The 25,248-nt window shown below is 44.8% G+C and overlaps 1 protein-coding gene across 1 annotated transcript; it reads right to left on the bottom strand.

The window, feature by feature from the left end:
* Positions 1-15,047: 15,047 nt before the first annotated feature.
* On the bottom strand, positions 15,048-16,846 carry LOC123430481 (peroxidase 43-like). Its single transcript, XM_045114350.1, has 4 exons — positions 16,377-16,846; positions 16,087-16,266; positions 15,773-15,935; positions 15,048-15,665 (listed from the first exon to the last, which is right to left on the bottom strand). Exons 1-4 carry the CDS (start codon positions 16,596-16,598, stop codon positions 15,244-15,246), a joined length of 987 nt encoding a protein of 328 aa, XP_044970285.1. The 5' UTR covers positions 16,599-16,846; the 3' UTR covers positions 15,048-15,243.
* Between the last annotated feature and the right edge of the window lie 8,402 nt (positions 16,847-25,248).

Raw genomic sequence — 25,248 nt, 5'->3', positions numbered from 1 at the left:
CGACGAATGGGCCGTCGCTGCCACAAGCTTGTCGTCGTGCCATATTCACACCCTTGCCGGACTCTGGATCCGGCTGGAACCAGACTAAATGGGGTTGGGGTTGATGAGGACATCAGTACCATTGCTACAACCACATCCTCAACTGATATACATACTGGACTAATTACTAGAGCTCGTGCACGCCAATTGAATTACCACGTACTTTCGTTTGTTGGAAATCCTTGTAATGTTCATGAACATATCATGTTGCCTAAGTCAGATATTTTTGTTGTTCTTATGAATGAAGGACCTAGCATGGACAAGAAGGATATCCGTTGGAGCGGGATCAAGCATGGAGAAGAAGGTGCACGCGCGGGACAGAACAATGGAGCTTTCGCTGGTGATTTTCGCACTTTGAAGCTACCGTAAGGAGAGCATCAAGGCTTGGATGAAATATGCAAGACGCCACTTTATAAAATTCGTCCATAGGCTATTATAGGTGCTGCGTCAGCTTATTTTTGGCCTGGCCCATGTAATTTAAAAATACCATATTATAGGCTATTTTTAGAGTCCCTATGTGTGGGAAACTAAGTTAGGGTCGGTTTCGTACCCCTCCTCCCAGGGTCACGAAATTCCTCATCTATTCCCCCATATATACAGCCCTTAGGGCGCTGTTTAGACTTGAACTTTGTTTAGATTACAAGTTCGCCATAGTTGCAACTTCGCATTCTTCGTTTGTGTTCCACGACCAAACAAAGGCGCCACAGAACCACACTTTCATCAATAAAGCTTTCCGCTTATATTCGCAATATTCAGATTGCAATCTTAGTTTCTTGATTGTTCTTCGTTTGCGTGCAGGAAACACACCCTCATGGTTAGGTTGATCGTACTCTGGCGTGGTTAATAACCTTTCGGAGTTGGTTAGTGATTGCTAAGGCGCGACGTCCTCACACGTTTGTAGTCGGATCGTTAAAGTCTACTCCACCAAAACGATAACCACCATATCATCGAAAGACAGGCATAACTTTGCCTCTATCAAGTGGTATCAGATTTCCAGGTTGGTCGGTGAGATTTTATCAGTTTTTCGTAGTTAGATCGCATTTGTTCTTCATACCTATAGTCCACAGAAAAGCAAAAAGAATTAGGGTTAGATCATCATATCCGAACCAATGTGAGCCTTTGCATGGTCTTTTCAGTATTTTGCTTTGTTGAATTTGCGGTTACATCGTCGTGTCGAGTTGCTGGTCTTAGTGTCTAGTCCTTTAGAGTTTCGAGTTCTGTTCACACGTTGTCATGCTGCCACCGCGCCATCTTTCATCACTGCCATATACCACCACCATGCTACCATCATCGTTGCTGCCATATACGACCACCATACCACCATTATCCTTGCTGTCATATAGCACCACCACATATCCACCACCAATCCTAGTCTGAGTCCTTTACGTCTTAGGTTAATTTCGAGATCCTCTTGTTTTCGATTTCGCGTTTCCTTACCTGAGTAGGTTTTGAAAAAAAGGATTAGCAGCTAGTGAGAAATTAAAAAGCTCAACGTCTTAAACCTAGCCCATTAGAATACTTTAGCTGGTCATTGTATCCCAAGAGACCCAACATGGTCTACACTGACCGTTTTACTACCCCATCAAAAGCGCTTATGCATGAAATCAACATGTTGACATGGAATAAACGTCCACCGTTTGAGCAATAGATTTTCCACCAGAAGATTTTCATTTTATTCTATCCATCCCTGGATATATTTCCTGATACAATACTTAGCAATTTAATGGAACCATTTTCACTTACTCCAACTTTCATCAGCACGACTAAATATTTTTCCAACGAAGTTGCATTGGGGACTTGGAATATAGACTTGGTCTCTTCCTTGATAATATTTGGACAATCTTTACTAAAATGAATGGAAAACTACCCATGTTAATTTTCTATCAAGAAGCATTACAATAAACCTCCAAAACATGTGTCATATAGTTAGCTCCGCTAGATTTTTCTTTAAAAAATAGAAAGTTATCATCCGCGGAAAGAAGATGATTGACTGGTCACCGAGGGCATTGTGGGCGTCACAATGATGCCCCCCTACTCCTTAAAAGCAAGAAAGACCTTTGGTTGGTAGAAAAAACAAATACAATAAGATGGGATCATGTTGTCGGACGTCTTTGGATGGTATGACAATTTAGTGTGCTCTCCGCTCAATAACATAAAAAATGATGGATGCCACTCTCATAATTGATTCCACAAAACTCGGGTGAATCCCCAACTTCAACGTGATAGGCTTTAGATAGTCCCATTCATCTCGATCATCAGCTTACATCGTATCACGTTTGCACAAAATTGCTTGTCTCGGCCTTGTTTGTTCTTAAAATGTAAGAATTCATATACAAAGATGATGTTCTCAGTAATTAGTCCCGTCGCTACAAATGCATATTGTTCAATCCAAATGATTTATGGCAATATTAACTTTAATCTAATTATTTGAACCTCTGAAGCAATCTTTAAAATCACGTTACATAGACAAATATGCTGAAATTCTTAGATAGATTCAGGACTTTAAACTTTTGGAATTAGCACCGTTTAAGTAGAATTAATAGACAATGGTGAATCAATACCATGTAAAATATTAAGGACAATTTTTGTTACCTCATATCCACAACGGTCCCATTATGCTAAAAAAGTGGGCTGAAATCCACTACACACGGACCTTTGCGGGAAACTTGTGAAACAATGTAGTTTTTACTTACTCTTCAATGTAAGGCACAATCAAACACTTATTCATAATCTGAGTGACTCTACATGCGACCGTTTCTATGACTTCATGCATTCCCAGTGTGACCTCAGAGGTATAGATGTTTTGATAATATTACTTAGCCATGTCTTTCATCACGTTTGTGTCCTCCGACACTAATATGTTCGACTTAGTGATTTTTGAGATTTTATTCTTCTTTTGCCGTCGGGAAGCTTTCCGATGAAATTTTTTGGTATTATTATGTCCCTCCGCTAACCATTGGATCCTTGAATATTGTCTCCGCATACTATTTTCAAGATAGGTTAGTTCCACTATGCATTCACAAACTTTAAGTTCCTCACGGGTTAGATGGGTTCTTTTTGAAACTGCACGGAGGTCAACAAGTCTACATTGCAATAATTTGAACTCATAATGAACATCACCAAAAGCATCATGGTTCAAGAGGTCCAAATTACCAAATAATAATTAGAAACCCATTTTCATTCCTTTAACCCAATTGCTTTGGTGTGAATCCTTCCAATATTTTTTTCATATGTGGATCTGTTCACGATATGAGCTCATACTTAAAGGATCTCTCCCTAGACCACACGGTAGGAGCAATTGGTCTAGGATTAGTGATCAACAAAATACGGTTATGATCAACAAAATATGAAACCGTACAGGAAATAAAAAGAATCATAAAGAAAGCAAAAATAACTAAAAGAGTCAAAAGGGGGAACCTTAGAAAGCGGGCAAAAATCGTGATCTAAATCGGCGTGTACACCTATATGGCCGACCTATCACTATTTTTTTTCTTCAAATATTGCTATTTTATTTTAATTTGAAAAATATTTCTTCGTTTTATTTTTTTAAAAATAGCATGGCCTCGGCCTGACCGAAGCCGACTAGCTTCAGTCGGCCTTGCCATGGCCGATTCCTTCTTGTCGGCTTTGGTGCGGCCGATTAGTGGCCATTCGTCCACGTGATAGCCGACGATTGGTTCGGTCATGTCGCGCCCAACCACTCGGCCTCGAGGGAAGGCAATCGGCCCTGGCGCAGCCGACAGGCCTATCGGCCTTGGCGCAGCCGACAGGAGGATGCTTGGCCTCAGCCAGCCCGCTCCCCCCTTGTTCCTCATCCTTATCTTCTTTCTTTCTCTCCTTCTCCTCTTTCCTTCTCCCCATCCGAAAACTCTCTCATCTCTACACTAAATTCGAGCCGTTTTTTCCTCATTTTCCATCGTAGTTGTACTATAGAGGGTTAGGACAGCCAAGGCATCGGTCGATCTCGCGATGGGGTAGTTCGTGGTGAAGGTGTTGAACATTTTTGTGGTGGTGGTGGTGAAGGTTGAGGTGGAGGAGGTGGTGGTGGTGGTGTAGTTGTGGGTGGAGATGGTGGTTGTGGTGGAGTTGGAGGTGGAGGTGGTGGTGGTGGTGGTGGTGGTGGTGTAGGTTGCCGCATTCATCGTTTCTTCGCTCGCTTCAAGGGTAAAATTCAACATTCGTAACTGTAGCATTGTGTAATAAATTTAGGTTTGCGAATTATTGTGTTTAATTATTTTTTGGTGCTCCCATAGATTTGGATATATTTAGGTATGTGAATTAAGGTATTTAAATATTTTGAGGTGCTCCGATAGCTTTGGGATATATATTTAGGTCTTCAAATTTGTAGTCGATTCGGAAATAACTTAGGTTTGTCCTTCTTCTAAATTTTTTGCGTGTTGAATAAATTTTTAGGTCAGCAGAGATGTGTAATTTAGTGAAGTTAGGTTTTCACTCCGGTCGTGGTACTGTTCAAGCAAATGAGATGGGAGCTGATCTAAGTGAATTTCAGTAGATTGAGGTGCGAGTGACTTCCCGTGAAACATGGTGTGTTAGTGAGTTGACAGAATGGCTGCTGGACGTTTAGGGTTTAATATAGAAACACAAAGCATTGATGTTCATGCATTATGGACCCGGTCCAGTTCAGATATTTACTTTTATTCGAAGAATATAGAGCGGGACAACCGGTGGGTGCACTAGTTAAAAGCTTGCGAACGTATGAGATGTAATCATGTCGCCTTAAGCCAAATGTAGTTACGATTATGGCTAGAGCGGTGAAGGTATGCATGACTCACATATAAATTATGCGTCCGATGCTGGAGATGATTTTTACGAAGCAGGACAGAGCAGTTAGGCAGACGGAGAAAATTCATATGATTATGTGAGCGGTGAGGTAGACGCTAATGAGATAGACGGACACATGCAAAATCAGATGCATGAAGAAGATAGAGAAGTTGATATTGCCGATGATTCCTCCGAGTGAGACGAAGAAGAGAAGGCAGATGAAGTGCCTATTCCTTCATCATGAAATTATGACTTCTCATCTGCAATGATCGTGAACGATGGTCATGATTCTGCCTCGCAGTATCACCAGAACAACATTGCGACACGTGCCGTGTACCCAAACAAACAAGCTCTGAAGGATGCAATTATTGATTGGGCAATGTCCACACAAAAGGTTTTTGTAGCTCATGTTTGAAGTCTGAAAAACTTGATAGTTGGTTTAGTGGGGATAACACTTATACTACCAACAAATGCACCCAGCAACTTGATATTACTAACAACTAATACAAATTACATCTGAATTAAAAGGCACGACTAAACTACATGAAGGCATCATCATCATCCTCCATCGATGCATAGCTCTTGTCATTCGTCAACGCACAACTCTTGCCCTTCGACGATGAGGTACTCTTGTCCTTGGTACTCGGCATGAAGATATCATCTTCGTCCTCGCTGTCGTTCATCCATAAAAATGGATGTTTTACTACACCGTGTATGTGTTGGCCTTTCTTCTTCCATCTTTCATTCAACCCGATAAGTTCTTTTCGTATCTCCTCATATGTCCTTGGAGGCCACCCCTTCCTAGCTAATCCGTGGGCAACCTCATTCAGTAGCGTGTCACTACTGATAAGTTCGTCCCATGAAACCATTCTATTGTCTTTCCTGAAATTGCTAGCTAAGCACACAAGACATTCGGACATATCAGAGTAAAAACTACGACCAAAAGGATAATGGGACATCTTGACGAAAGTAAGCTACTGGACTACACTGCTTACCCACCTTAGTGTGGAGTCGGGAAAGAAATGGCGGGAAAATGAGGCAGGAAAACTTAACATGTTCAGATTAAGATACACCTTGCTAAAATTAAGATATAACCTGTTGAAATTAAGATACAACTTGCTGAAATTTAAAAACAATTTTAGGATACAATAACATAAATCTAGTGAGTTCAACGTGGATATTTACCTTTTCCATCACCATCTTCTTCTGCTGCATTGGCCGAACGAGCCATTTCTTTCTTTCTCTGCCTCTCACCCTCACGGGCCTCCTGTCGTTGTCTATAAATCTCCGCCAGTCGAAGTTCCTCTTCTCAGTTTTTCTTCTTCATCTCATCAATCATAGCCCTCTGCTTCACACAGTATTCTTGCCACTCTCTCTGCTCCTCTGCTTCCGCCTTCTCGCGACGCTCTTCCGCGTATAAACTAGCCCATGCACGACGACCTATTTCACGAATCTCGGTCACCTTGTAGTCCGGTATTTCTGTATCAATCTAACGATAGTACATGCAAAAAGGAGGAGGAGGCTACAACAAAAATAGAAATAGAAATATCAAGTAAACAATAATATCAACGACATGTTTATTCTTGATGACTTAAACATACCAGAGTCCTCATGTACGGTGAAATAGAAACAGATGGATCTTCCTCATAATTGGCGCACATGAAAAACCTCATGCCCAACCAATCTGAAAAATCCGTCACCTCCTTCACCTTGCAGAGATCGTCGCACCAACAACACACTACTTCCACCCCCGGAGGCAAACTCGCACTCTTCATCTTCCTAGGCCTAATGCTTTGATCCGCGCAAGGCAAACTCATAATGACTAGGGTGTTTTTGTTTTCAAGTGTGGCTGAACGATGGAGGAAGACAATCCAATGCCTCGTTTTATAGACTCGGATGACAAGTGCAATGGCGGAAAAACAAGGCGGGAAAGAAATGGCAAGAAACGAGGCAGGAAAGAAATGGCGGGAAAGCGAGGCAGGAAAGAAATGGCGCGAGAGCCACGCGGAAAATGGAGGCGGGAAAGAAATGACGGGGAAAATTATAGAGGGGAATTTTTATTTCGTGGACAACAAAAAATGTTCATTACGCAGGGAAAAAAACCTTTCATGCACTTATTGATTTTCCCAACACCAATTAATACTAATTGATCGCGAGTAGGACAATTAGTACTAATTGATCACGGGCTCACGGGTACGCCAGTTAGTACTAATTGATCACGGGCTCACGGGTAGGCCAATTAGTACTAATTGATCACGGCTAGGCCGACTGGTAGCTAAATGGAAGGTCGTTAGGCCTATCGGCCTAGCTGTATCCGATAGGAACTAATTGGCCTTAGCTAGGTCGACAGGATCAAATTTTTGAATTTTTTTTATCCAACCCAATATTTTTCAAATTAAATAAAAAAAGCAATATTTAAAAGAAATTAGCCGGCCTATGTGTGTTGTAAAGACTATTCGGTAACCATATTTGGCACCCATTGCATCAAATATGGCGCAAGCGTGCAAATCGCTATCGGTCGACTGACCCAATTCTAGCGGTTCCTTTATTCTGTGTGCCATGCTTCCACAAAGTTATTTTTTAATTATTATTTTATTTGTTTTTTACTTTCATTTCTTTTTTGGTCTTTCACCTTCTTACGATTGTTTTCTTTCAATTTTCATGTCTCCCTTTTTCATATTTTCTTGTTTATATTTATTCTTTTTATTTATAGTAACTCAAATACATTTTTGTTTTGTGCAAAAGAACTATCTCTTTTCTCAAAAAGATGGCGACATTTTAATAATTATGTGGTGAACATTTTTTAATACACGATGAACTATTTTAAATTTAGAAGAACTTTGGAACAAATGAATTAATGTGTTTTTTATAAATTTTCACACACTTACTAAAAACAAGTAAATATTTATAAATATTTGAGAAATAATTGTTGCATTTTAATAACCGGCACGAAAACAGGAGCAAACTAAGAAAAAGAAACGCTCCAGATGGAAGAAACGGGTGAACCCAATTACAGGCCCGTGACGCGCCCTGTTCGCCATCCAGGCCTATGATATGATGTTGCTCGCTGCGTCATATAGGAAGCGTGTCATACATGGGCGCGTTAATGGCTCGGTAGCCTTGTTAGGAATTTTGGTTTTATTTCTGTCACCTAGAATTGTTGTACTCCTTTCGTCCCAAAATAAGTGTATTAAACTTAGTATAATTTTATACTAGAGCTAGTATAAAGTTGAGACAGTTATTTTGGGATAGAGGGAGTACCTTTTTAGGTTTCACATATTCCTCTCAGTCCTGTTTGATGGTTTTATTTTTTGAACATAAAAACATGATTCATTTATTTATTTGCACAGGAAAAAAATAGAAAGATTGTGTGAACAATTGAAAAATTACGTAAATATTTTTATCAAAATTTGTGAATTTTCACAAAATTGTGTAAACAGTGTACACTATGTTGATAATGTTTAAAAGTTCTAAATATTCAAAAGTTTGTGATCATTATTTTGAAAAAAATTACATTTTCTAACAATTTACAAATTTTCCAGTAAATTTTGAACACTTGTTTTATAATTTTTTTAAAAAGTGAAAGTATTTTTTGAATATTCGTTCAAAAGCGTGAAATTGTTTAAATATGTGTGACCATTTTCCCTAGAATCTTGAACATTTCTGAAACCTTTTAGTAGAGATAAAAAAAGAAAAAAAGAAAAAAAAATGAATAATCTGAAAACCGAGAGAAAACTGATGGTGGCATATAAACGAGAAAAAAATTGAATATCACGATATGATATTACATCATATTAAATCATGTGTTAATATGCGTCATGCATAACAATAAATACGATCATGTATAATACTATCAGTCAATGACATTATGCCCTTTGAAGATAATAGATAATATTAGTATGCATATGATACTAATGTATTCTGTATCAACCATAAAAATCACTTTTAAATTGCTCGAAAACCCGTTGTGGTGTTGCACCTCGGAGCAGGGATGCAGACAAGCGCGTCCATCGGGCGTGGAGCCTACGACTTAATTTGTCTCAATACGGAAAAACTTATCAGGTCTAGACATAGCGAGGACTAACAGACCGAGAGTTGCAGTGAAGCATGTATCTGTCCTCGTCGATTTATCTCTGTATTCCCGCAAAAAAGATTTATTTTTGTATCAGTACAGTTATCTTAAAGCAGCAGCTATCTATCCCTACCTCGGGGATCGAAGTTTTGAACTTGGGAGCCGTTGTATCGCGAGCTGATCCCTCCCGCCCGTGACGCCGGCCGTGTCGCGTTCTCTGCAAAAGCCGAGCCCCGTGAGCGCGCAACTTGCCACCCATAGGCCAGCCACTAGCGCCGTCTCAGCCAGCGGCAACTCATGCATGCACCCCGCTCATCGGTGTGCGTGCACCACTGGATGGACGTGCCACACGCCCACGTGACGTGCACGAGCGCACTGCTGCCGCAAAATCCTACTCGTACTCTGTAAAATGTACTTAGAAAAGAAAGAAAAGAACAACTTGAAAAAAGGTTTCCGGAGCCTCAAGTGTTGCTCTTCTTTGATCCGCACGGACAATGGAGGTACGATCAGTAGTTGCACGCGCGCGCTCGTTACATTGTCCGTCACTTCTTTGTACGCTTCTGTCATATTTTGATGAATCACGGTCACCGAAAAGTTGAGAGTAAATTTTACTAAAAGTTTTTTTTTTTGAAAAGAGGTTAAACCCCCGGCCTCTGCATCAATCGATGCATACAGTCATTTTATTAATTATTCCACAAAGGTCTAACAATAGTATACATCAATCCACCCAAAGCCATCACTCACACCTACAAACTCAATAATGTGGAGTGCTCTCACTCCACATATCTAAGACCGGTGTTGTTTCCAATCCATCCACATAACGTATCGGGAACAACAGCCGGTGCAGCACACCTTAAACGCACCTCATCCACACGTTTTACCATCCGCCATCATTTTCGAACCACTGACCCATCTTCAGGAAAGAGATCCGCATCATCCTTGCAAGTCCAATTATCCGTCGACGCCACCACATCGTCCAACGGCTCCACCGCCCTGCGCTCATCTGTCCAGATGCGAAGACTCCGGGAGACCTGTCGTGCGTAGCACCTGCCAACCAGGCATGACTCAGCGTAGCACCTATCGGCCAGGCATGACTTGACAGCTCCACCAAAATTCCGTGTAAGACGAAGCCGCTCCACCTCCTGCCTCAGTCTGCCAGCGCTGCTCCACAAACGATGCTCCCAAGAGAGAAACGGCACCGCAGTACCGTCATCGTCCGATCTGGAAGACCAGATCCTAGGGTTTCCCCCGAAGCAGTGCCCACCACCAGCAACCGTTCAGGACCCACACAGTGCCCACCACCACTCAGCCCTCAAGGCGACGCCTTCAGGAAGGTCACGACATCAAGGACGCCACCGCCGCCCACCGAAGTTAGGGTTTTCACCCCGAGAGGCAAGGAAGGGGAGCAGAGGAGCAGATGTATACCGACGTCTCCAAAAAGAATAACGGCGCCCTTGAGCGTCGTCGTCGGCGCGGCCGGCCTGGGCCAACCAAGGGGTTTCCCCAATCCGAATCTCCTCCACCGGCTTCACCCCCAGGTAGGGCCCCGGCAACCACGCCGGCACCGCCAAGAATCCGCAGGAGAGAGGCCCACAGATCAGGACCTGGGAGGCGCAAGTGGCGGTGCGGGCAGCGGCCGACGAAGGGGAACATCACACCTCCACAACGACGCTTTCAAGAAAGATAGCGACACCCACGGGCGTCGCCGTCGCGGCTTCGATGAAGACCGGAGCAAGGATTTCTCCCAGAGATGCGCTGGATATCCACCGCCACCGACCGCTAAGCATGGCCGTCATGCACCATCACGACCCCCCAACCAAGGCCACTGCACCGCGCGCCCTGGACACTGCTCGTGCCCAGCCGACCAGCGCAACCTCGCCCGGCTGCCGCTCCGTACCACCAGGGCCGAGTGCCCCGCCAGATCCGTCCATGGAGCCCCGGATCCGCCCTCCGTCGACGCCGATTGGCGAGATCACACCGGATCCCGCAACCGCTGACGCAGGGCGCCGCCGCCAGAGCCCGAGGGCCGACGCGAGGGGCCCCGCCACCGCCATCGCCGGGGCGCACGCGGCTTCGCCGGCGTCCCCTCCGGCAGCGGCGAAGCGGGAGGGGGCGGAGATGGGGTCTGGTGCTCCTGCTGTGACGGAGGAAGCATGTCGGAAGGTTGGGGAAGGCACCTCACGAATGAAAGAGAGGAGGCGGTCGACGCGAAAGAGAGGAGGCGGACGACGCGGATCTGGCTGACGGAGACGTGGATCCGCGTGGCCGGCGAGGGGCCTCCTTTCCCGGTCGGAGAGGAGCGGTGATGGGGGCGGCGTAGGTCGGGAGGAGAGGAGCGGTCGCGGGTTGTTTCTGTACTAGAGCTGCTTAACGGAGAGTTATGAAGGATAACTTGTAGTTCTCGTTGATTTTTTTACTAAAAGTTAAACACGGTTATTTTGTGTGTGCTATGTAGAGGGTGGCTTGGAGAAAATGCTTTGCTGGACCGATACACAACTCCTTCAGTTTTGAGCAAATCAACACGGTTATTTTGTGTGTGCTATGTAGAGGGTGGCTTGGAGAAAATGCTTTGCTGGATCGATACACAACTCCTTCAGTTTTGAGCGCCCATCCCATCCATTGCGTATGCAACTGGATTTTCCTTTTATGTTTCGTTCAATCAACGTCACTCTTTATTAGATTCTCATAAGATGGTCCTTCGCTATCTCGAACAAATAATACTACAAATTTATAGCTCAGCAATCGACTATCTTTCCACCTCGCAAGGCCTTATCTCCTCACACATCTATAATTGGCATCAAGCGATCTCCTGCCGTCAGATCTTCCCTCGCAGTGGTTCTTGCTCGGGCCAATCAAGGGTCGTCCTTTGCGACGTTACCCGACCTTCGCGATTTGTTGTGGGTTCTCTCATCGGTTGGATTCGGTGTTTTTTTGTGTGTCATGACTTCACATGCAATTGGGTTGTCTGGGCATGAAGAAAGTGATCTGACATAGATGATGAAGGGGCTAGGGATCTGCGATGAGGACCTTGATGATGAATTTTTCAAGAAAGAGGAACAATCGTCAACGAATGCTACATGGCAGCTGCCGATTGCAAGGGTTTATGTGGAGAAAAAATTATGAGTTTTAGTTTTGCAAGACATGCGTCGTGCATGGGATTAGGTCATGATATTAAGTTTAGATCTTTGGATACAATTCGTTCCTATAAAAAACAATAAATGGCAAAGCCGAAACAAATTATGGATACATATACTATACTAATAAGATGATACGATTGCATGAAGATGATTGCAATGAACTCTCATGAGAGATAGACATCGGAATCAACTGTCATGATAGATAAAACATACTCCCTCCTTTCAAAATAAGTGATCTAAAAATGACTCAACTTTGCATTAACTTTAGTACAAAGTTGAGTCATTTTTGAGTCAGTCACTTATTTTGGGACGGAGGGAGTATAATCTTACTAATCTTATCATCATCCATGCAATTAATCAACACACATAGAAAGGAAAGCCTGATACAATCACTACTCCCTCCGTTCCTAAATATAAGTCTTTTAAGATATTTCACTAGAAGTCTACATACGAAGCAAAATGAGTGAATCAATACTCTAAAGTATGTCTATATACATCCGTATGTAGTCCACTAGTAAAATCTCTTTAAAGACTTATATTTAGAAACGGAGGGAGTAGTATTTAAGATAACAGATTGCATGGTCAAATACGAAGAAAGAAAAAGGGCAAGGTAATAAGACACGAAGGAACACCGAACTAGTGCCCTCGGTCGACTTTCGTTTGTCGTATCTGTCATGCCTTGAATCCTGTAAGGCAATGCCCTAAATTCATTCGCTTCGTTTTACTGCACCTTCTCCGAGGAGACTGCTATGACGAGAGCGGTGGAGCCAGCGCAGTGGGTCGTGGCAGATCTTTGGATAATCAATAAGCTATACACCATGCAATTCGGGTGCTTTGGCAATGTGATGGAAGGAGGGCCATGACATTACGTGGAAGGCCTATTACTCTTGCTTCGTATGACCGATTCATGGAGTCGTCCTCAATCCTCCCGAATACTTTTAGTATTTAGATTGAAATTACGATTTGTCGCATGTCTTCACCTCGGTGGTTAAATTGTGGGCGAGTATCTTGCACACGAGACACCATCAAATAATTTCCCACGAAGCTTTTTTCATGTTATAATTACAACTAATATCGGAAAGCCTCTGAAAAATGTTATGTCAATGTTTAAGGGTGTCGGGCGAGAGAGCTATTTTGTGAAGTATGAGTTGTTGCTCAATTGGTGTGTTGTGTGTGGTATTATTGGTGGTCTAAACACTAAACACGAAAACATCGGCTATCCCCCTTTAACCCTCATGTTTAAGGATTTTTGTGCATCCAATAGCATGCGTCGGGAGGTCGAAGGGGCCGGGGTTGTAGCTCAAGTCGTGGTCCGGGTAGTGGCTCAAGAGGTAATAAGTTCTACGATACTTTCTCGGATCAGAGTGATGACGATGACCGGAGATATGCTAATGATGATGAGTTACATAAGAATCGAAATGGGCATCATGATTAGGAGGATGACCTTCACAAGGATGAATTGTTGTACCGGCTAGAGATGATAAAGCAATGAAAACTAGTCCTTGTTATGGCGGGGGTAAGGACTCGCATGGGAATACTTCTGCTACTATGGTTGATGAGACATATCCTGATATGATGGACGTTGAACAGAGGAGGAAGAAATAATTGTTAATTGTGCCACCATGAGAGGGCTCCTCGCCTACGGTTGGGAATTTGAGTCAACTGTAAGTTCTCCTTCAAAGAGGGATCCAAAGGGATGTGAGAATGATGATAAAAGTAATGGTAATGCAGGTTCAGCAAACCTAAAATCGGCGAGGAAAAAAATTGTTAGTTCCACCACCATGGGAAAACCAAAATGTCACATAAGGGATGGTACTCTATTTGAGGTGCACTACACAGAAAGTTCAACCAAATTCGCACGACGACTGCAACTTGAGTTATGTCTTCGTGTTTATTTTTGAAGCAATTGCACTTACTTAAAAAAAAATCATATATTAAGTTGCTATGTACTCCCTCCGTTTTAGTTTATAAGTCCGGCACGTGTATCTAGGTCGTCAATTTAACCAACTTAATGAGAGACATATATTATAAAAATTATATCATTAAAAAGTTTAGATGTTTTATTTTTTAATGATATAATTTTTATGTTAAATAATATATTTTATATAAGTCAAATTAATGATCTAGGTACACGTGCATGTCTTATAAACTGTGATAGAGGGAGCATTATGCATTGCACCCTCTTATTCAATATTTTTGTGTGTAACAATTTTGAAAAAGTTGCCACTTTTCCCGTCTCATTGATTCGTTGACGTAAATATCTTCTCTCTCAGGGCCTGCTTGGAATCGGTGTATACTTATACACTCGGATTTAATTTACACATGTATATTACCGGCCATATATAGTGTAAATTACGCCTGAAATAGAAACGATGACTCGACATCTGTATCAATTACACCGGTATTTAGAACTCATCCGACAATCCAAGCGAGCCCTCAACCTCAAATGGGTGAAGTGGAAGGTCGGTTATTGGAATCCTTAGAATGAAAAATTTACTCGCTCGGGTAGAAATCGCATCAACGTCAACGCCATCGATCATTTTGTTAGAAATCTAAGATAATTCCGTGGTTCATGTGTTTGGTGTGTATGTTATCTGTAAACATGTGGATTTTTCTTTTAATATAAAATGCAATGCTTTTATGTGATGAATGCGGATGTGCTAGTACTGCGACGGTGATTAACTGAAGGCAGATAAGTCAGTAGTAACGATACACTCACTCACCGCCACTCGGTACACTTTCCCCTGTTCCTGTTATCCGTATGTAGTACTGTGCAATGCGAGTAACACAGTAGTAGGTTTCTTGATACAGTTGGAGTACACAGTGCAATCACATGAATGGCGCCATATTTTCCTTGAGAACATTAAATCGGCACCGAATATAGACAGCTCAAACCAACACGTTAGTACTGAATCCAGAGTACGTGCTCCCCATTCTCATCTTTTCTGCGAGTTTTGTTTTCTTTGCATTGCACATTAATTAATTTCTGCATGTTCTTGCACTAGAAATCAAACAAGTTGTTAACAACTCATCCGTCAATCCGGTGAATATGAAATCTTAATCCGACCACCATTCTCGACTGTCAATATTCGAGCATGCACTGAAGAAATCATGTTCATTTTCTCTGAATGAATTCATGTTTCCGGGAGAGATTTACAGTAATTTGAATGCTATTGTTCGTAGTATGATTTATAGCAATGGCTTGTCGATCGATCAGTTCGTGTTGAACGCCGAGCACACGTCCCTGATCTCCCCGGCGTCGCCGGTGATGGCGCCGATGGTGCCCATCTTGATCATGGCGCCGACGAAATCCTGCGCGAAGCTGGCGGACGCCGCGCCGAGGTAGGCGCCGACGAGCGCGCCGGTGGCGTTGTTGGCCTCGAGCGCCGCGTCGGAGGCGATGGCGACGAGGCCTGAGCGGATGTTGCGGAGGATGGAGTCGTCGAATCTGCCCTGGCTGCCGCGGTCCAGTGGCACGCGCGTGTTGAAGTCGCCGGGCGCGCACCGGGCCTTGAGCTCCGACAGGAACGCCGCCGGGATCGACGGGTCCGACCCCGTGCGGCCGCCCGGCAGCGGAAAGCTGTAGAGCCGATCCTTGACGAAGAAGCACGCCGTCGTGCCGATCGTGTGCGCCGCTGCATGCGCATGTTGCGGCGGAGGGACGCCGTCGCGTGTCAGCGTGTGACGTGCGTGCACGCGCGCGCGTACGTACGGTACTATGTGGTCGATGTGGGGTACGTACCTGTGAGGAGAACGAGGTCGCGGTCGTTGAGGCCGCTGGCGGCGAACTTGGAGCGGAGCACCTGGATGGAGTCGCTCACGTCCGGCAGCACGTCGGCGTCGCGGACGTTGGACGACAGCCCGTCGCGCCGCCCCGTCGGCACCTCGAACGACGGCCCGTTTGTCTGCCATGGCGCGCGTCAGACAAAGACAAGCAGCATCCCGATCGTCAGTGGCACCGCGCGCCCGTCACGAGCCCCCGACAAGATCGACTAGAAACAAACACGGCGTGCATGGGGCAGGATTGCAGGAACGCCTCGTGCTAACATGACGTACCATGGCTATGGCGTCGCGTGCGGCGAGAGCGACGATGTCGGCGCAGGAGACGACCCCGGGGCACTGCTCCTCGAGCTCCGCCTTGGCGGCGTCGACCACGTCCAGGCCGCGGAGGCCCTGGTGCTTGTTGTTGTTCACCTCGGCGCCGTTGCCCGTGATCAGCACCGACGCGTCGCATCCCTGCAGCAGCCACGCGCGCACTTGAATAACTCGCTCACTGTCACTGCTAGCTACCCTGACATCGACACGGCTAACTACATCGGCCATTCAGCCAAGCCATTTCTGCTCACTCTGACGAAGCAGTCGTGGAACTGGAGGCGGACGAGGGCGGGGAGGATGGTGGCGTCCGAGGCGGCGGCTTCCTGGACGGCGGTGGTGACCATGTCCTCGGCGCCGGGGCAGGAGTCGGAGTAGAACCCCATCTGGAGCTGACCGTGCGCGGCGCCGAAGAACAGCAAGAACGCCACTGTTAGCGCTGCCGGCGCGGTTGTCAGAAGGACGCCGTCGGCCATTTCTGGCAGACACCAGCAGCCAGCACGAGACTGCACGGGAAAATATTCTTGCGTCACTAACTCGAGATGGAGCAAGTGATGGGGAGTTGCATAAATCAGGGCTAATTTTATTTATAGAGCTTAATCTGGGCACTGGCTGGCTGTCAGTATGGGGAGCTTGTCTTGAGCGCTGTGTGAGTGTGATGCTCCACCAGGAATGCGTTTAAGTTGGCGGATGCAGACGATATTAAGGGCGTTCCGGATTGGAGACGTCTCAGCCCCAACCGGAATGAAGCCCAAGGTTCCGGTAAGGATGCGGTGTTTTCTAGCAGAGTCAATCACATCACCTATGATTAAACTTGACAAGAAAAATCAATTTAGTGCTATAACTTGCGGCATACGTTGAATTGGTGTGTTGAGTTAGAGCATGTTTGGTTCCCAGCCACACTTTGTCAAGCCAAAATTTGGCAGCCACAGTTTAGTTGACATATGTTTGGTTTTTGCCACACTTTGTTGTCGCTATGGCTCATTTGTCATAGAGTCAATTTTTTTGTCAACTTTTGTCGAAGTTTGGCGTTCGTTTTTTCAGCCACACTTTGTGGCTTGCCACACTTTAATGGCTTGCCACACTTTTGCTTGGCAAAATTAGTCTCCAACCAAACAAGCCCTTAGTTAGGTGTGGGAATTAGTAAATTCATGCTCATTGTTCAGTTCCTCCAGTTTGTAATATATATTTTTTGGTAGGAAGCCTACAAATTTTCATTATAACATAATTTGTGCTCTTTCACTCGCAGGCGGATCCTGCACCAATCAGGAGCTATTTCATGCAAAAAGCCAAAGATGTTTCGGTAAAACAACATGCCACACACCTGGTCTATATCATATGGTCACTTATAATGAGCCGTTCCTCTTCATCATCGTCATGGAGCCCCTTCATAGGATTTTTGACATGGCAACCGAACATGGCCTGCTATCACAACTTCAGGGACGGGCAACCATAATAAGAACATCACTTTATGCTGATGACTTGCGCTTTTTGTGAACCCGTTGCAAGAGGACATGAGAATGATAGGATACATCCTACAATTATTCCAAGAGGTAACTGACCTACGAACCAATTTTGCAAAAAGTGTTGCGCTACCAATTCATTGTGACGGCATCGACCTCCAACAAGTGTTGCTACCACTCGGCGTCCCAATTAGCACCTTCCCCTGTACCTACGTTGGGATGACGCTATCCATCAAGAAACTTCAGAAGATTCATTACCTTAACATCATGTCCAAGTTTGACAACAAAATTGCGGGATGGAGAGGCAAATTAATGTCCAAAGGAGATGGCTGTTACTCGCAAGAGCGGTTCTCCAATCTTTACTGGTTTACATGCTCTCATCGCATGAACCTCCAACGAGGTTGCTGAAATGGTTTGACCAGCGCACTAGAACCTGGTTTTGGTGTGGTGAAGACAAATGCAATGGAGGACAATGCAGGGTGAGATGAGAGGTCATCTGTCGCCCCAAGCATCTGGGAGGTCTTGGACTACATGACTTGGATAAATTTGCGTGTGCGCTCAGATTAAGGTGGATTTGGAAAAGATGGACCGACGCAAGAATTCTGATTGTTGGCACAGGGGACCGTGTGACGATAAGGATTTTGCGATATTAGCTGGCGCTACAAAAGTGAGCATTGGAGACGGAAAAACGACATTATTTTGAAAGGATGCATGGATGCATGGCTGCACGGGATGGCGCCAAGGGATATTGCACCAATGATGTTTGAGGGATCATCTAGGAAAGGAAGAACCGTCCATGATGCGATGTTACAGGATAACTAGCTTCATGATATGGAGCGCCACTGGAGTGATGATATGGTTGATGAACTTGTTCAGCTCCCCGTTATGTTGGAACAAACACAACTCAGCCCAGCGGATAATGACTCCATCACATGGAAGTTGACAACTGACGGAACATACAGTGCCAGGTCAGCCTATCACTTCTAGTTCGAGGGTATGACCAATTATAAACTTTACCACTCTGTATGGCGGACTTGGGCACCTCCCAAGTGCAAGATATTTCTATGGATGGCCATGCAAAACAAAATTCTCACTGCGGACGTGCTGCTTCTGAGAGGATGGGATAATAATTACTTCTGCCCATTATGCATCTGCTGTGTGGAGACGACTACCCATCTTCTCTCTGATTGCCTTTGGTCGAGGAAGGTCTCGAATGGCATGGCCGCCTCAGCAGGCCTGCCATCCTTACGGCCAGCAAACTGGAACGCTGAGGGATCCCTCGGGGAGTGGCTTGAGTCTCCAAGTCCTCATGACATGGAAGCAGGACGTAGGGAAGGGGCAAAGGCACTTGCAATGATGGTATGCTTGAAACTTTGGCTCGAATGTAACCGTAGGATTTTTCACAAGAAGGAGCTTACAGTAGCAATGCTAATTAATCGAATAAGAGATGAAGCTGCCGCTTGGAAACTTGCAGGATGCCCAATTCCTTTCGATCCCGACTGAAATGTCAAACTTGGCCCTCTAAGTTGCGTGGCAAAGCCGAGAATAGTTGTATTTGACACTACTTTACACTTGGTCCCTGACCACACGTTGTATTTGACCGTCAGCCTTTCTCCTCCTTAATGGAATCAAAACAGCTCTCCTGATATCTTAAATAAAAAGATAATGAGCCCCACGCCACGCTATCATGCCTTGCAAGCGCCACATGCGTATACATATGAGTTTTGCACCGTGTTTGTACAGCGAGCCAAGTTGTGGCACCAATTCAATATATATTGCAAGTTTCGGTATTAAAGTGACTTTCCTTGCCAATTTTAAACACCCTTGATGTAATTGACTCTTTGTAGTAGCAACTACTAGTAAATTACATAAAACAATAGTATTCGAGCCTCAATAGCCAACGAATATTTGCTAAGAGGAGGTGGCAATTAAGAATATTTTAGATGGCAATTTTTCTTACGTTGTGGGAGGGTGATAAGTTCTCGAGAAACACAACAACTTTTAGTAAGGATTAAAATTTTGCGGCAAAAAGGATATGATTTGCCATAAAAACGTTCGCTTGCCACTATACGTGGCCATCTCCGGCCCGGTTCGGCCGCCACGTCCACGCCCGGCCTAAAAATCTAGGGCCTAGGCTTGACGGGCTTGTCCATGGGCCATGCTTGGGCCTGAGTTTGGAGCCCGCCAGTCTGACCGACTGGGCTTGGGCTTGGCATATTGAGATTTTAAGGAAGAGGCCCGGTCCGAGGCCCTAGGCTCAACGGGTTTTCAATAGATGGGTCGGGCTTGGACTTAAAAAGTAGGCCCGATGGTAGGGCCAGGGTCAAGCCTCGGCCTCAGTTTTTTGCTATGGGCTCTTTTAGGCCCGACCCATGACCAGGTATACTTGCCATCCTCTTTCCAGCTCACGTTCGTCGGATATCATTATTGTGCTACTCCCTTTGTACCTAAATAATTGTAGTTGAAAAAAATAGAGTAATTCTTTTGAACTATAATTATTTAGATACGAAGAAAATATTTTATATTAAGGTTGTAATTACTGAACCACCATTTTAAATCGCAAAAGACCATGACGATTTAAGACAACAACGATTCTAGCACATAGCACTAATTGGTGACTGACGGTGCTTTGACGACCAACCTGACCATGTAGCTCTCATGTCAGGGTGATATGACATGCATATGTGGATACTGTTTACTTTCTTCCTTCCTTTTTCATGGGCATTTCGTCAAGTAGCTTCTAGGAGGCCGCTATGCTTTTTTAGCTACCAGGACTGGTCCTTAGCTTCCCTTTCGCGTCCGCAAATTCGCCAACATCACCTGCAAGCTCGCCTCCCACGTGCGAGTAGAGTGCTCGCTCCCATCTCCTCCCTGCAACTCCATGCTTGCTACCCCCTCCATTTCGATGAATAAGATGTGCATGATAACCAAAATTCAACTTTAGGCCCTGCTTGGAATGCCGTTTTATTTTTACAAATGTAATATTTTACAGAGGTATTATATCGTTCATAGTATAAAATCAGCTGAAAACTAAACCGATGGATGAAGGTGTGTATTATTTTTACAAGTGTATTTGGCAAAAAAAAGACATCCCAAACAGGACCTTAACAGTATATTAGTTCAAAACATATATTATTTTGTGGCTTAAAAGTTATATCATTGAAAGCTTCTTTTCAATATGAACTCAAGGTATAATTTTTTACCACGGATAAAACAAATTTGGTTGGTCTAATTTATAGTCAAAGTTGATTTTTGATTGCGTGTGAAAATCAAGAATTAACTTCCAGGCCCTTCTACGCATATTTGTCAATCCATGATCAACTTGACAACACATCAAAATAATATCATTGCAGAACGTTTATTACAAATTTAATCAATTTTGCCACAAGGCACACATAAAGAAATGTCTTATGACATTTATTACTTTAAAAAAAAAGCGAAAAAATAAAATGAGTAGTGACATCACCCGTATGGATGTTTATAGTAGTCTTGGTCATCACATTCTTTAAAGCATGGACATTCTAATAATTATATCATGTCATTTTCCCTGTATACACCAACATCCCCCATCCCCTGCGTCGCCTCTAGGGGCGGCTCGGATGAAACCCTAGATCGAGCCGTCGCTGGCCCCTCTCCCATCTTTGACTCCTCTCGCCGTCGTCGGAGGAGGTTGCCGGACGAAGTCCACGTGACGGACGACGGTGGCGGGGTATCTCCTTGCCCTACGACACGATCTCGTGGTGGACGAAGCCTCGCCCTCCTGCGATGCAACACGACGGTCTCAGCGGCGGTACTTCCACGACCGCGTCTCCGGCGGCGGCGGTTCCATGGGCTGCGGCCCGGTGCTATCACCGACACGTCAGGGTGGGGTGGTGCCCCGCTTCCAGCCATTCGAAGGCTCCTCTGCGCGCATGTTGTGCTTCTGATGGTGCAGCGTCGCCGGTGGCTGCTGCTGTGGTGACGGCGTCAACGAGCTCCTGTGTTGCGACTCGGTGCTCTCGCCGGCGCGTCAAGGTGGGGTGGCGGGGCCCTCTTCCTCCCTTGGAGGCCTCTCCGCGTGCGAACCTTTCTGGTGGCATGTATGTTCTTGTTGTGGCAGGGGGTTGCCGGATTTGTCTCTGATCCGGCTCGTCGGTGTCTGTCGGCGGCGAGGTGGGTGCTCTTGTCTCTGGATCCATGCTTGAGGTGTGCGGTTCAGCAGGCGTGCGAGGCTGTGGCTCTTCTGAGTCGCTGGCTGTGTGGGTTGGAGGGGATTGGGAGTCTGCGGATGAGAATCTACCCGGCTTTGTCCGTACCGACGGTGTGTCGCCCGTGGCCGTCGTTCTCCTCCCTGGAGGGTCGTCGTGGAGCTCTCTCTCCTTCATCCCGAGTCATGTCCTTCGTGCAAAAGCTTAAGACTCTGTGTGAGTCGGGTGACGGTGTTGCCTAATCGTTGCTTCCCCCTTGGAGGCATCGCCTTGAAGTTCATGGTCTCCTTCGCGCTTCCCGAGGGGATGACGTGCACGACATCATGGTCGACAGGTGTTCGACCGGCAGAGCGAGGTTGGTGTAGCGTTGCGACGCGCATGACAACGACTATGGTGACGAGCAGAGCTGAGTCACAGCTTGTCCTTCTGTTGCCGATGGTCCGGTGCATCAATGGACGCGTATATGTTGATTACTGCCTGTGACACAGAAGTCGAAGCTGCGGACGACATGACCACTGCGGCAACGATGACTCCATGAGGGCGGTTTTTAGCGGGCGATGCTCTCGGGATGTTGCGTTGTACTAGGTCGGTGCGAGGCTTGCAACTTTCTTTGTGAAGCTCGTTGCCAAAATCGGAGTTGTCTTGTCCTCGATGCTACGGTCGATAGTTTGGCGTTTGTGACCAGGTCATCCGCGTGCCCCCATGTGGGGTTTGTAATCTCGGTTTTCGCTCGTTTTTCCTCTAATTAACCAGAAAACTCTCTTCTTCTTAATCAATGAAAATGACAAATCTTTTGCCTCGTTTCAAAGAAATTATCATGGCATTTTTATTAAGTAGACCATAACAGCTTTAATTCACGTAACATGTCATTTTTATTCTTTAAAGCATGGCTATTTTATTAATTAGATCTTGGCCAATTTTATTTGTCTTATAGTAACTATTATTTTTATTATGATATATATGATGATTCCGGATTTGTGTTAGATTACTTTTTTTTGTAGAAGGATGAATCATTGTAAATGTAATTTTTTTTCTTTATACTTACTTTGCTATTTAATGTATCACCATAAGCCATGTTAAAATTTATTCATTTTAGTTGCATAGCAATTTTATTTTTATGTAACATAACATTTTCTATGGTACCATCACATGACAACATGCAACTTTTAAGATAGTGTCGTGGGTATAATCCTGATAATACTACGATGATGTGAATGTAGAGGCAATTGTATCAATCGATCAATACAGAAGGATATATGCATAAGTAATTATACAGGTTCAGGCTTTCTGCGGTGGAGATAATATCCAACTGAAATGACGTGAATGTCGCCTAGAGTGGGGGTGAATAGACGCTTGAAAATAATTACGGTTTAGACTTGAACAAATGTGGAATAAAACTAAGGTTTAATTAGTCAAGCACAAAACCTAAAACAACTAGGCTCACCTATATGCACCAAATACTTATGCTAAACAAGATAAACAAGTAAGTGAAGATATATAACAAGAAACAATATGACTATCACAAAGTAATGTGCATAAATAAAGGCTCGGGTAAGAAATAACCGAGGCACGCGGAGACGACGATGTATCCCGAAATTCACACCCTTACGGATGCTAATCTCTGTTTTGAGCGGTGTGGAGGCACAATGCTCCCAAGAAGCCACTAGGGCCACCGTAATGTTCTCACGCCCTCGCACAATGCAAGATGTCGTGATTCCACTAAGAAACCCTTGAGGGCGGTCACCGAACCCATACAAACAAGGCTGGGGCGATCTCCACAACTTAATTGAAGGCTCCCAACAACACCACGAAGCTTCACCATAATGGATTGTTGATCCGAGGTGACCTCGATTACTTGGGATAATCTCCACAACCTAATTAGTGACCTTTCGCTTGTTCAGAGCTTTACACCATAATGATTGAGCTTCGTGTCACCATCAACTGTCTAGGGCGCCAAAGCACCCAAGATGCACATGCTCTAGGGTGCCCAAACCTCAAGAGTAATAAGCTTCTCAAACTTCACTTCCACATATCACCGTGGAGAACTCAAACCGATGCAACTAATGCAATGGCAAGAACACACAAAGTGGTCAAGTCCCTCACTCCTAAATTCCACCACCACAACAAAACCTATGGAGGAATATGAGAGAAAGAACAAAGAGCTTACAAAGAACTCCAAGATCTAGATCCAAGTGATCCCCTCACATAGAGGAGAAAGTGATTGACGGAAATGTGGATCTAGATCTCCTCTCTCTTTCCCCTCAAGAACTAGCAAGAATCATTGAAGGGATTGAGAGATAGCAATCTCGGAGAAGGTCAACAATGGGGGGCAAACACGAACTGAAAAAAGGATAAAAACCCATTGGGGAAGAAGGCCCCCTTAAATAGGTCTCCCCAAATCCAACTGTTATGTGCACTGGTCATGCACAAGCAGTACTACCACTTAGTGCGGTAGTTCCAGGGAAAATCATGCAAATGGCAGAAATATTGAGGCGGTAGTGCTGCCGGAGCGGTACTAACACACACACACCGGTGGTACTTCCGCTAGGAGCAACAAGTGCGGGTGAAACCATGGTAGTAGAGTGGGGCAGCGTGGTACTTCCGCAGAGAGTGGTACTACCGCCGGTAATTGTCGTTCTACTACCCGCGAAGGAGCGACCTATAAATAGCGCAAAATATAAGTGGAAGTAGCAGATGACGTACACAGCTGAAGTACCGCTTAACCGGTACTACCGTGATACCGAGCGGTACTACCGCCTGATGGGAGAAAAACAACCCTCGCACTAAAACTGCCATCACTTTCGCATACGAGCTTGTTGGTTATCTTAAGAAGGGGCAGTAAAAATGGCAATGATATATATATATATATATATATCTGTGTGTGTGTGTGTGTGTGTGTGTGAAACCTCTATGAATGAAGAACCGACAAAAACTCCAACATCGAAAACATCATAGAAGATGCATATGGACTATGTTTTCAATGAACTTGAGCTTGTCATGAAGATGGCCATAAGCTCTAAGACCCACAAAGGTAAAAGCCGAACAAGAACCAAGAATGATGATGATGCCAAGAATGCAATTATTTGATCTCCCAACGAATGATATGATCAAGCTACTCACTAGACTGCCCCCCTTGATAGTATGGAAATCGATCCTATAACCCGGTCTCCCAACTAACACCATGAGACCGGTAAAAAAGAACACCTATCAAGGGAAAACATTTGTAATGCGCATAGTCCACTTGAGCTAGGTGATGACGATGTTGTCCTCCTCAAGATGGACCTGGCAAGCTTCGAGCATGATCTCTATGTGATGCTCCACTTGAACTTGCACACCACAATCTTGATGAAGATCACCACTTGATGTCATCCCCCATGGGTCATATGAGGTCTTCCTCTTGACGCAAGCCCATGGAAACATACATAACCCCACATAAAACTCTCACGTAGACCATGGTTTAGTACACAAAGCGTAAT

This window comes from Hordeum vulgare, chromosome 2H (genome assembly GCF_904849725.1).
Source record: "Hordeum vulgare subsp. vulgare chromosome 2H, MorexV3_pseudomolecules_assembly, whole genome shotgun sequence".
NCBI lineage: Eukaryota > Viridiplantae > Streptophyta > Magnoliopsida > Poales > Poaceae > Hordeum > Hordeum vulgare.
Note: the sequence above shows the minus strand (reverse complement) of the source record. Positions and strands in the feature narration are given on the sequence as shown.